This window comes from Apiospora marii (assembly GCF_038362585.1).
Source record: "Apiospora marii strain CBS 49790 chromosome Unknown utg000005l_segment0_segment0, whole genome shotgun sequence".
NCBI classification, from domain to species: domain Eukaryota; kingdom Fungi; phylum Ascomycota; class Sordariomycetes; order Amphisphaeriales; family Apiosporaceae; genus Apiospora; species Apiospora marii.
This window is the reverse complement of record NW_027117377.1, coordinates 2,714,814-2,727,608: the sequence shown is the minus strand read 5'-3', so window position 1 is coordinate 2,727,608 and position 12,795 is coordinate 2,714,814. Positions and strand designations below refer to the sequence as shown.

Below are 12,795 nucleotides of genomic sequence, written 5' to 3'. Positions count from 1 at the left end.
TGTCGGATTCTGTCGTCTGACTCGGGTGTTGCATCGCTGGGAACAGGATGCGCTGAGATTGCCCGGACGTACTGCGCCTCGCCTAAATACTCCTTGACTTCGCCCTTCAGCCCATCTCGAAGACGCCGGGCAAGAGTCGCCCCCTTATACCTATCGCTACCGAGCCCTTACCCTCTCCATGTTACTACCGCACCATATCTCAACATGATAGACCATGTGTTGGGCAGGCCGTCCGTAAAGTCGCGGAGGCTTCAAGTTTTGGGCGTACTGGCCTTCTGGTCATTATACCTCTATCGGTGAGGCTTCTCCAGACTGTTGGAAGACGTCTGTTATACTAACGACATGCAGGGGCCCTCGCCATGGCCCTCCTATCATTCGCCTGATGTCGAAATTGTCCTCCAAATCATTTTCAGCATGGCAGACCGTCGTCTTAACGATGATGTATCTGTATGCGGCTCGAAACTTCAGTACGCTTGTCGGGCTCGCTAGTCCCGAGCCCATGGCAAATATGTACGATGCCGCATACTTCCGTGCAACTTGGGTCATGACGGCCTTGGACGCCGGCTTCTGGACGGCCATGAAGATCAAGAGCAAGTGGTTGCGTGATCTGTCGAGCGTGATCTTCTCCGTTTTCTACATGTTCGCCGCCGAGCGGGCCGACGAGAAAGTTCGCAAGGTCAGGGCCCTGCTCACAGTAGAACACCTTCGGGTCAGCTGGAACAAATCCACGACGCCGTACCTCAACTTCTTCCAGAACCTCGTGCGACCTCGTTTCACCCGATACCCTCCAAGAGCGATCCGCATACCCAGGCCTAGCACAAGCGATTACAAAGAGCCGGTCTCGGGGTGGCTGTACTACGATGGCCCTGTGGCCGACTTGGAGCACATCAACAAGATGATCCTGGATATACCGGGTGGCGGATTCGTTGCCATGGACCCGCGCACTAACGACGACAAGCTCTTCTCTTGGGCTGGCAAGACGGGATTGCCGGTCCTGAGTCTGGACTACAAAAAGGCACCGGAGTTCCCGTATCCTTACGCCCTGAACGAGTGCTTCGATGTCTACACCACCATCGTCAAGAGCAGAGGCAGATGCATTGGGATGTCTGGCCGGCAAGTCCCCAAAATCGTTGTCGCTGGCGACAGCGCCGGAGGCAATCTTGCGACAGCCATGACGCTCATGATTATCGAGACTATAGTCACGAAAAAGCACCCCGGGATCAGCCCGACCGAATTGACGATACCGGATGGGCTTGTACTAATTTACCCAGGCCTCGATATGAATATCGGTAACTGGATGTCGGATGAGCAAATGTCTCTGGTTCAGGATAGAAGAATGCGGGTGACGAACAAGGATTACCTCAAACGGAAAAGCACGCAATACACAGATCTCGTCGGAACACCGCACCAATCCGACGACGAGGATGATACGCCGACACAGATGGATAGCTCTAAGACGTTGAAGCAGAATGGGGCAGGGGATGAAGACGGCATGCGAAGTCCTCACCCAGAGTACTCTCATGCCAACCCAAGAGAATGGACAAAGCTACCCCCGGCCACCCCAGCCCCTAACAGACGTGATTCCAAGTCATATAGACCGCAACCATTGCGCACTCGGCTTGCCATGGCTTCCATGATTTCGTACTTCAACGACCGTGTCCTTACGCCAGAGATGATGCGGGCTATGATCATTCTCTACGTCGGTCCTCATAACCGCCCGGACTTCTCCCAGGAGTACCTACTATCGCCCATATTGGCACCGGATATCCTGCTGCAGAAGTTCCCCAAGACACATTTTCTCACCGGCGAGCGTGACCCGTTGGTGGACGACACCGTGATCTTCGCAGGACGTCTGCGGAAGGTGAAGCAAGCACACCATTCGCAGCGAGCCTCTCAGGGACTGGGCAGCTTCCACGATATATCCGACTTTGACGAGAAGGACGTGGCGGAAGTGGTACTGATACCGGGAATCAGCCACGGTTTTATCCAGTTCCCAACCCTCTACCCGCCGGCCTGGAAACTCATCGATCGCTGCGCGAAATGGGCCGTGGACCTGCTCAACGCGGCGGAGGCTCGCGAGAAGCAGCAGGAGCAGGCCTCCCGGTCGAACCGTCACCACCACCGGGTGGAGTCAAGCGGCGACGAGGACAAGCCCCTCGAGATCAGCATGACGAGGATGCGCGGCCGGACCATCAGCGAGGACAAGGCCAACAATAACGGCGAGGGCGCGGGGCCGGCGAGCCCGGCCATCAAGGTCAATGGGGAACAAGGAGGAAGCAATCACACTGGCACGCCCAAGAAGAAGCGCGGCCAGGCAAGGTTCGAGAAGTCGAAGAGTATAGTGAAGCTGAATAGCTCGGACGACCTCCTCGGCCGCAGAATGCAGGGCCTGGCTGGACCTCTTACCGGAACAGGTGACGACGATGATTGAACAGGGAGCATGGATTCAATGGGGTTATTGTACTTTTATTCAGCATGGTTTAGCCGTTTAGCTATGTTACATGAATTGAATGAGACATGCCTTCTGTACAACTTGCAAAATACCTGGCATCGGGAGCGCGGTTGATGTATCCCCTCATGTTAGAGGGCCTTTGCCATCGAACCATCCTTACTGTACAAATCGGGACTCATCAAACTGCCAATAACACATATTCATTTCGCTGATTACTATCTAACTGGAAAAAAAACTGGCCGGTTGATTCTGTTCGAAATTGTTATCTATACCAAGAAGCCATTAATTACTTAGCCAATGGATTCATCTTCTTGGAGTACTTAACCAACGATTACACTGTAAGGCAAGAAACACCGAAACGTTGCACTCTGTGTCTCGTTGCATTAGACGCAGTACTCAGCTTAAGACGCATGTCGGCATTGGACAGAACGCCAGCATGGCCTAGAAGCAGTTTCCAGTGTTGTTTGAACTCTCACAGCATGGCCCAGGCCGCGCGGGTGTCACATGTACTTCTCGTCTTTTAAACTCGCAATCCCTTTACGCATATATCTATTTTTTAATATCTTATCACATTGACACTCAGAACTTGGGGGGTGAAGGGATAGGTTGGCGTTAGATAAACACATGTAGTCTACTGCTCCCCCAATCCCACCGACCACTCCCCCGCAACGTTCTCAATCTCCTGGAGAATCTCCCACTTCCTGCGGTCGGCGCACCAGCTGCCCATGACGGCCCCCTTGGCAATAGACTCCCACTCCCGCACGCTCAGGTTGAAGACCTCCTGCAGCGCGCAGTAGTTCTCGAGGATGTACCCCCCAAAGTACGCCGGGTCGTCGCTGTTGATGCTGAAGCGGACGCCGCGGTCGAGCAGCTTGCGCAGCGGGAAGTCGGCGACGGACTCGAGGCACCGCAGCCGCACGTTGGACAGGGGACACAGCGTCAGCATGATCTTCTGGTCCACGAGGCGCCGGAGCAGGGCGTCGGTGACAGCCTCGTCCCCGCCCAGCACGGAGCGCAGGCCGTGGTCGATGCGCTGCGCGTCCAGCATGTCCAGCGAGTCGACAATGTACTGCGCCGGCCCCTCCTCGCCCGCGTGCGCCGTGCGCCGCACGCCCGCCTCCTTGGCGGCGCCGTACAGCTCCGTCCAGAGCGCGGGCGGGAACGGCTTCTCCGAGGAGTCGAGGCCAATGCCGCCCAGTACGGGCTGCTTCTGGTCCCTCTCCTCGCCATCGCTGCCGCTGCCAAAGTACCCGGCGCCGCGCGCCTCCTCGAAGAGGGCGACGCCCTCGGCGGGCGGCAGATGGCGCAGCACGCACATGATGAGGATGGAGGTGATGCCCAGCTCGCGCTCGGCGCGCTCCCGCGCGGCCGTGAGGCCCTCGACGACGGTGCTCAGGCTCACGCCGCGGGCCGAGTGGGCCTGGGGGTCGAAGAAGACCTCGGCGTGGCGGACGTTCTGGCTGGCGGCGCGCGTGAAGTAGGCCATGGCCAAGCGCTCAAAGTCGGAGGCGTCGACAAGGGCGGACATGGCAACGTAATAGTAGCCCAGGAAGTCGTCCAGGCCGGTAAAGGCCTCGTACCGCTGGCGCAAGGCCTCGACGGAGGCGTAGGCCGGGTCCACCGCCGGCGACGGCAGGGCGATGCCGTGCTTGGCCGCGAGCTCGAAAAGGAGCTCGGGCTCGAGCGAACCCTCGATGTGCATGTGGTGCTCACATTTGGGCAGGGCCGCGAGGAAGGGGTGTAGAGCGGTTTGGCACATGATGCTGCTGCTGCTGCTGCTGCTGCTGGCGATGATTTTCTGGTGGTGAGGGGTCGCACAATGTCGGGGCTTTTGGCCCCTAGTGAGGCGCTTTTACTAGTACTAGTCACCCAATTCTTCTTATCGGTCCTACTTAGGTATTCTTACCTCGTACTACTATATCCATCCACGACTATGTGCTACGCACATATATAACATATGTACTATACTTCGTCACAAATAACAGCTCTGCTTCAAGTTGCGCTGGTACTACCTCAAATGAGTCCTTTTTGACTGCAAATGTTGTTCAGTCTCAACCTTGTGTTCTACACAAGTCCAGGTTCGTGGTGGTCCTTGCCATCGTAGAGCTGCGTCGGACAACTTCGTCGGCAACCGCTGTTTACAGCTGCCGGATGTTTTTGCCCAGCCGCCTTATCCTCGACAAGTGGGAATAGGAAATAGAACCACTATAACTCTCGATGGGCAGCAATCGCATCTGAAGCGGGATGCGGCTGGTGTCACAAGAGCAGACAGAAGGGGGTGCTGATCCCAAGAAAATAGACGGCATCTTTTCGGCGACACCCGCAGGCCCAAATGCAGTTAACAGATCGGTGGTGAAAACACTCTTTTCCACGCTAGAATGAGCGGCTCACACACGCCGGGAGGAAATCCTGGAAGGATCATCATCAATAACAGGGCAGATATCGTGTCAGCTAGGACGAGGGGCGATCCGCGAGGGAGGGTGAAGGAGGAGAAGAAGAAGAAGAAGGCAAAGAGAAGGAGGGAGACCACTGATTCGCGTAGGATTAACGTTTGGCAAGGATATGGTTCAGGGTGTTGAGGCGAAATTGCAGTAGGGAGGCCAGTACCGAACAACCCGTTGACCTTGGACGAATTTCGGCTCCGGATCCGAGACAGCGGGCACGCCGAGGAGGCATGGGAGGGAGGCAGGCAGACAGGCAGGAGGGGAAGGGGGTGCGATAGGATGGCAGATTTGGCATGCTTTGGAGACTGGCAAACCCTGTAGGCTTATGTCGATCGAAACCAAATAAAACCACGCATACCCGTACTCTCGCTACAATCGGCCTGGTGGGAAAGGGGAGGCAAACCGCATTCGTCGGCCAGCATGAAGGAAAGAGGGCCGAAAGGGAAGCAAGAGCGAATAGGAAAGCGGCATTGCCAGCTTGGTTGATAGGCCGTAGGTCTTACGACGACGACGTACGGAGTAGGCAGGCAGTACAAACTCCATAGCAGGCCTCGCATTTGATACTGTATGTACAGGCTAGACAGACTGACTGTGCAGCAGAACCACCGGTCCTCTTTTTTCTGACGGCAGGATCTCGAGACCCGCCCAAGACATGACTCGACAGGCCCGAGCAGCAGGTTGTGGTCATCTACCAGCCTCGGGGGATGCGGCCCAGTCCGATGCTTGTCAGCAGGGAAGCGCTGGAGACCTTGACCCTGCTTGCCCCCATGCAAGGAGCATGTATGCTTTTTTTCGCCCTTCTGCTGTCTACGGTCTACCAGGGATGCTGAGTGATGCCGATGTTACTTTCCAAAATGCGACCTAACCTTGTCAAGCACATGGGGCAGAGGGGGGGGGGGGGGAGATGTACGCGTATGAAGTACCTACTGGCAGGCAGGGAAAGAGAGGGGGAGAGACAGAGAGAGTGAGAGAAAGAGAGACAGGGAGAGGGCCAGAGAGAGGGCCAGAGAGAGCGCTCAGAGAGGTACTAGGTGCTAGGTCGTTCGTGCGCTTCCTTGCGTCTTGCGTGCCTGCTTGCTCAGTCAGGAGGAGGCTTGGGACAAACACGAACTGTTTGCCTTTGTCAGTTGTAAGCCGTTATTTGTCGTGGGTCGTCAAGCACGGCCCAGGGGACTGACGGATTGGAAAGATTGCTGAAGATTTACCAATTGGACGAGATCAACCAAAGTGACCGATTGATAGCATCAATACTGCGGGTGATCGTCGGGTATTGCTGCCAAGTTATTATACCCCCCCCCCCCCCTTGCCTCCTTGCCTCCTTGGCCTCCTGCCAAAGCACCTACAAGTACTCAGGACCTACTTACCTCCTGAAAAACAGTGCTACCTAGTTTAACTCGAGCTACGCTAGATAGTTGACGTGCAATGCAGCAGCACATCTCAGGTGTATGTACTGGGACTGCGACTGCGACTGCGACTGTACCCCAAGGACTGCCCGGGCAGTATTTATGTAACATTAGCTGGCACTTGGCGTGCACAAAGGTTGAAGAAGCGGGGAATCCCGCACTGGCACTGGCGACATGATGGCTGCGAACAGACATTGCGCCCGTGAGGTGCCAATTGAGTTGGACCTATCTCGGCAAGCTCTTCTGGAGATTCATGTTAGTCGGTCCAAAGTAGAGTACATGAGTAGCGAACAAGCCGCGCGCGCAGCATCTGATTGGCGGGCAGGAGCTACTTCCTAGCCTGACACCTGGCCCCATCAACTCTTTAGCTGCCCCCTACCTAAATCGCTAGTTTAACCCCAAGTGGCTTCAGGTCGAGGTCAGTGGTGGTCAGTGGTCAGTGGTCAGGTTTGTTCAGGTAAGCCGCCGCAAGCCCCTTCTTCTTTTCGCCCTCTTCCACCCAACATGTCTTAGGTCATCTGTCCGACGCAGGTGTCGCTGCCGTGTAACCCAATTCCTCATCTTTTCATGCGGGCGTGCGGCATGGGTAAAAGCAGGCGAGCTCGAGGATGCAGCATGTAGGTTAGGTTACTGTGCTGCAAGCGCATAAGTGTAGTACGTACGGGCAATGGGTACTGGTCGAAACCAGCATCTACACCAGACGCATCTCCCTTTCCACCACAAAAAGGAGCAAACCCGATAATGCATCGAAGTCTGTATGGCAGTCTGGGGACTTCTACTTACCCAGGGGCATGAGCAGGCCAAACTGCGTTAACTGCGTTCTCTACGCGCGAATCGGGATGGTCCCCTGCTCCGAGGCAAGCGAAGAGGCGAGACGCCGTTGAACTTGTTTTACTGGATCCAGCCCTTTGACAGCCCAGACATGCTCGGCCGTTGCACTGCATGGGTTCACGAGCCATCTAAGGTAAGGTGTGCCGCTGCTGGATGTTTGTGTCTCGTGTGTCTCGCCTTATTAATCACGGTCGACTCAATACCAGGTATAGGTTACGTACAGCTGCGTCGTGACACCTCCGCACGCGAGAAGCATGGTGTCTCGGCCCCTAGGGTGTAACCAGCCTATCCGCCGTCTTCGACGTGCTCGGAGACCTGCCTCCATGGCCAGAGCTCGCTCCTTCATTCGCTGTGCAGGGAGAAAGGGCGACAAACAGCAATACCGCGGTCACAGGCCGCTACTGGGAACAGTGTTTATTCCGGCTTCCTACCCCCTTCACCTGGAACTACTCTTCCAAGCCACCCGATGCCAATCGGTTGAAAAGGCTTATGTCTAGTGCCTTCTCGGCACCACAGATACTGTAGCTTGGTTTTCATTTACCGTTGCACAGGCCTCCATGCCGCCGTGCACCAGATCTAGATAGGCTCCTGGGACGGCGATCATTGTTTTTGTTCTTCCTCCCCTCTTTGGCCCTCTGCCCTCTGCGTAGTAGTAAGCACCCATCATTGATTCTTCGGCAAATGTGAAACGTGACCTGTCAGTCAATACTCGTCTTGCAAATTGTACTCATTGCATGGCAACCAAGGATGCCACCTCATAATTGGTAGTAGGGCGCACACGCCTCTCCGCATTTCAGTGCATAGCATGAGCGAGCAAAGGAATGCTTGATGCGTCGCGCGCTTTAAGCGATGCATTGCATGGGGGCTTCGCTTTCCTTGCCAGGCGGGGCCGTACAGAAATTGAAGCAGAAAAAAAAAGCAAAAGTCGGTACAGGCTATACCTACATTAGTCGACGGTAACACCCTACTGTAGGTATAGAACAGCTCTGTTAAGGCATTCTCGCGGGGTGTGCCATCTCCAACCTTTGCGACCCTCTTTCTCTCTGCCGTCGGGGCAAAGAGTCAAAAAGGGTGTCGCCCGTGTCTCAGGCCCCTGGAGTGGGCTGCGGGGCCGATCTCTTCCCTTCCCGCAGCATTCCAGAGATTCGGCAATCGGACTGATCCCAACGGGCCAACTCGGTTCCACAGGCTCCATTAGGAACCCCCCTCCCCTTCACTGATTTTGATTATCAGACAAGCAAGAACTTGGATATCCTACCAATGCTAAGTGGAGGGGATAGATGAAGGGGTTGGTGAGAGAGAGCGGTGACGCGGGAAAGGATACACAGAAGGGGGTCATTGGCCACATCTGGTGTATTTTTTTTTTCCCCTTTTCGACCAACACACATCTTGGCTCCCACGACCTCGTCAGGATGGTTGCTCAAGGGACAGTAGTTTCGACCGGTGAATGACGTCTCGGCCGATCGAGCCTGTCATGTTGTAAGCCCCGTTGACTGTATCTGGGCCATGACTTTTCTCGAATCGCTTACTCCAAGCCATCACTGAACCTCCAAATCCCCCCCGAACGCTTCATGTGTCTCCTGCTGGGTAGATGGGAAATACGCACTCACTGTACAAATGTTATTAGTTCGGACTCCGTATTCGCCCATGGGAAGGATGGCCGGCTCCCTGCGGCATCGTGGGATAACGTGGTGCCTATTGTCTGGCCGCAGCTTACACTAACGTGTTTTCGTGCCCTTTGCTGATAGGACGCGTCCAAATGCTGCGAATATGTAATGGCGCTGTAAGCGCAGAGCCGCGGGATAGGTGCATTCTACATGCGAACGGCCGCCAATACGATGATCTGCGTTGAACAGATGGTCGAATCTCTGCGTCGCTGCAACGGCTAGCGGCATGAGCATACGGCTTCCAGAAGCTCTTCGTATTCCTTCGACGTCTGGCCACGAGTGGACGCCGGAACCCGCGCAAGCGGGCTTCGTTGCATCTACCACAGCATTTACTACATCGTAATGAGTCTCGGAAAGCTTGGAGGTTGCAGTCTTGGCAGAAGCCGTTGCACTGTGCGTTCCCTCCCGAATGAGCCAACTCTCCCAACTAACCAAGACCAAGTTGTACAATATAGCTTCGGCCAAATACTCATCACCCCTGTCCACTTGTGGTGTGCACGTGTGCAATGGATATGCCGAAAGTACGGACTATTCCCTGGCATACGGCGCGATCTGGTTGGGCGAGCTTGATGGGAGGATGGCGGCTGAAATTTGACCAAGTAGAAACCGGAGAAAACCGATACGTTGTTCATCCCGAACATTAGCTCTGCACATGCTTTCCTTCTTGAACCCCCCGTTAGAAGTTCCCATTATTATGGGGTTTTTGTTGTTGACGACGCCACAGGGGGTTCACAGTCAGCCCGGGAAAGTCCAGCTGTGCATTAGAGCCTGCATGTGAGGTGGTGTACACGTATGCTGCCTGATTCTGGCGAGTACGCTTTCCATCAAGTGGGTGACGGCATGGTTATCATGGCCTGAGGCTGGCTGGTGCCGCAGCTAGGAGGCCGGAACTCGGATACAAAGAAGCAAGCTGGGACCTGTTATCGCCTACTGTACCTTAGACTTACGCGTGCAAGCAGTCAAGCAGTCAAGCAGTCAAGCAGTCAAGCAGGCAAGCAGGCAAGCAGGCGAGCAGGTGAGCAAGCAAGTAAGGCAAGGTAAGATCTGCATCCCAAGGTTGAAACGAGCCCCTGGTAACATAGCAAGCGGCAATGCACGTTTCCTGGTGCCTCACCTTTGGCAGACGGCCATCGAAGCAAACCGAACAGGAAGTTTTCTAGAAGTGTTTCAGGCATATGGAGGATAAATTAGGGTCGGCAAGCAACCGCATCTTGAGGTTCGTCTTTGGCGCGCAACGGCTGCTTGGATCTCTTCTTTTCTCTTCTTCTCCTTCCTCATTTGCAGAAATCCACCTGGGTATTAACCAAGATAAGCAAGCGATGGGAAAGGGCGAATGTGCCGGATCATTCCTTCCTTGCGATCAACAACATACCTGAATTCCAGGAGATGACGAGTGCCTGCCCATGGGCGATGTGTGGACCCTTGGACTTCCAAATGTGCACGCCACTGCTATCACCCGCACCCGAGTCATCTGATAGGTATGGATTCTTGGAAGCACGGGCGGCGCCATTCCTATTGTAATCATTGAGGTCCGCGATAGAAATGACCAACTGCATCGTTCGGGCATGTACCAGGCATGGCGTAGTACAGCCCTACACCTAACAAGCCTGCTCCTCTGCCTACTGTACATACCTTAATTCAGTTGACTGTCAAGGACAGGCAAGCCCGGTGGCCCCAAAGCTCTGGGTCAGCTAGCGAGTAGGCCGGAATCTAGGGTTGCTAACTTAGCATGACCTAGGCGCCTAGGCTAGTGGCGGTAGGTAGGGTAGGATTTGGGCTGGCTTGGGCGGCTTCAAAGGAAACCATCGGCAACGGTCATGAACCCCATCACCGGTAATCAGCTCCGTGGCCGCCTTGTCTGTTTGAACTATAGCCTGCATGGCCAAATCTCGCCGTGAGCCGGCTTGGGTTAAGCGGCCGAATGGCAGAACCTGCCGGCCTTTGCGGATGTTATATTGCCGCCAAGCCCACGAGAGGAGCGTCAAGGGCTTTCGTTGCATTACCCAATTCTATCTGATACCGGCTCTCCCATATGAGGTACTTTCACAGAACCACCCCTGCAGTGACTGTGTTGTCTTGTTCGCATCCAGCAAAGAGCAGGTTGGCTTGCAGCATCACATCACGCGCTCTTCCCCACCCCCCTTGGCCGCATCTCATTTTGTTTTTTCTTTCCTCGCATTACTTACACTGTACCGCAGCAAGTAGCAATCCAGTAAAGGCTAATGTAAATGCGGATATTCTATCGTATTGGTCGGAGGCTGCTCCGTCTTGGCTGATGATAGTCCAGGGGACCCCCGCAACTGAGTTGAAACCCCATGTCAGAAAATTGACGCACCCTGTTAGCTCCGAATGTTTCTCATCGCGTTTCTCCTCGAGACCAACCGGGACCAGGCCAGGCAGGTGTGTAGTTCCCAAAACGCAGGTGAGATATTGTGGATTACAAACCCACACGTTAGGAGATATGACAATCCCGTAGCTGTTTTTCTTTCTTTCTCGTACAGTATGCGCTTCTGGGCTACTGTCTCCTCCTAGGTAGTTGGCGCGAAAATCGGAAGGCTGAAGCAAACACTCCCGTCGCAATCGACCTCGAACTACGTCGGAGAGGGAAAGAGAGAGAGAGAGAGAGAGAGAGAGAGAGAGAGAGAGAGAGAGAGAGAGAGAGGGGCTCTCCATTTTGACTAACTGACATGCATCATGTAGGCAGCTAGGTGTTTCCCCCGAGACCGAATCCCCCGAAGCACCAGGACTGACTCCCAGGACTGACTCTCAGGACTGCCAGAAAATGTGGAGAGCGAGCTATACCCGCAAGCTGCAGCATCGCAATAGTCTCCTGCCGCGGAAGCGATCGCTCTCGTCATCTCATCTAGGTCATTTTCTAACCGATTGGGGGGCGCAGGCATGTAAGATGTATGTGATGGAGTCCTTGGCAGCGGCCCTTTGGAAAGCAATCTTGCAAATTGGGGTCATGGCAGGCACGCAATATGCAATGATCAACATATGTTTACATTTTCTCTCTTTCTCTTGCTCGGCCTTTGCCAGCCAGCCGCCGCAGCCCCTGGCGACTTACATACAGGTAACCTACTTCCGGGATGAGCTGGCCGGGTCTAGTCACACCTGCTCCAATGCATCTGGCATCAGCGATATCCCAGCTCCACAAAGTTCAACGTGGTGAGATGGTCTGACCAGAACCCCGGTCACCATCCCAGAAGTCTCGTGGATTGGATTTTGATTGTGCTGTCGATGATTGCCCCTTGCGACATAGGATCTCGCCCGCTCTAGCCTCAATCACTCGAAAGCAGGGGTGTTGTGACCCGTTGGCTCTGGTCACCACTGCCCTGTTTGCTTTCCGGACGACGACTTCCCTCGGCTTGCAGGGCTTGGCAACGCCTGGACATGGGATAGCGATGGAGCTCCCGAGGTGCCTGTTCATACCAGCCTGTCTGCTGCTGCTCGAGGAGCCCGAGTATGGATTCGGCCACGGGCATGCTCCTTGACTCTTTGTTTCAAACAGCAAAAGGGCTGCGTGCTGCAAGAGAGACAGAGACAGGAAGAGAGAGGGGGGGGGGAGAAAGACCGTACGGAAATACGGTGGCCCCCATAGGCCTTCTTTCTCTCCCAGACCAGAACATGTATACATATATATTGCATGCATGCATAAAGATTAGCTTATACGCATGGGAAAGAGCTACAGAGGCTTCTATTGAGCAACTACCGGTGCCCGTCAGAGATTTTTTGTCCGCAAAGACCTAGATCTCCAGAGGCAAGATCGGGAGCGGTCGGATATCTGAGATCGCTCATTGGACTAGGTGACCCGTCCAGGCAAGCGCTGCATTGTTACAAGATGGTAGGTAACCTGATAGCCTCGTAGGCTGGTTGTCTGGGAAAACCCACCCTTTCCCCCCTCGCGGAACCGGCCTGCAATGCGACCTTGACAAGGCCGGGATCTCCTCGCCTACATAGTGCACTGCCCCAGAGGGGGACGCTGTCGGGCACGCTGG

General features: G+C 54.9%; 2 protein-coding genes across 2 annotated transcripts; one reads left to right on the top strand and one right to left on the bottom strand.

The window, feature by feature from the left end:
* Window positions 1-204: 204 nt before the first annotated feature.
* Window positions 205-2,431, top strand: PG985_008767 (uncharacterized protein; the record flags this gene model as incomplete). Its single annotated transcript, XM_066828535.1, has 2 exons — window positions 205-296; window positions 349-2,431. The coding sequence occupies 2 exons, from the start codon at window positions 205-207 to the stop codon at window positions 2,429-2,431; spliced, it is 2,175 nt and encodes a 724-aa protein (XP_066683447.1).
* Window positions 2,432-3,083: 652 nt separating this feature from the next.
* On the bottom strand, window positions 3,084-4,211 carry PG985_008766 (adenosine deaminase; the record flags this gene model as incomplete). Its single annotated transcript, XM_066828534.1, has 1 exon — window positions 3,084-4,211. The coding sequence occupies one exon, from the start codon at window positions 4,209-4,211 to the stop codon at window positions 3,084-3,086; it is 1,128 nt and encodes a 375-aa protein (XP_066683446.1).
* Window positions 4,212-12,795: the final 8,584 nt, after the last annotated feature.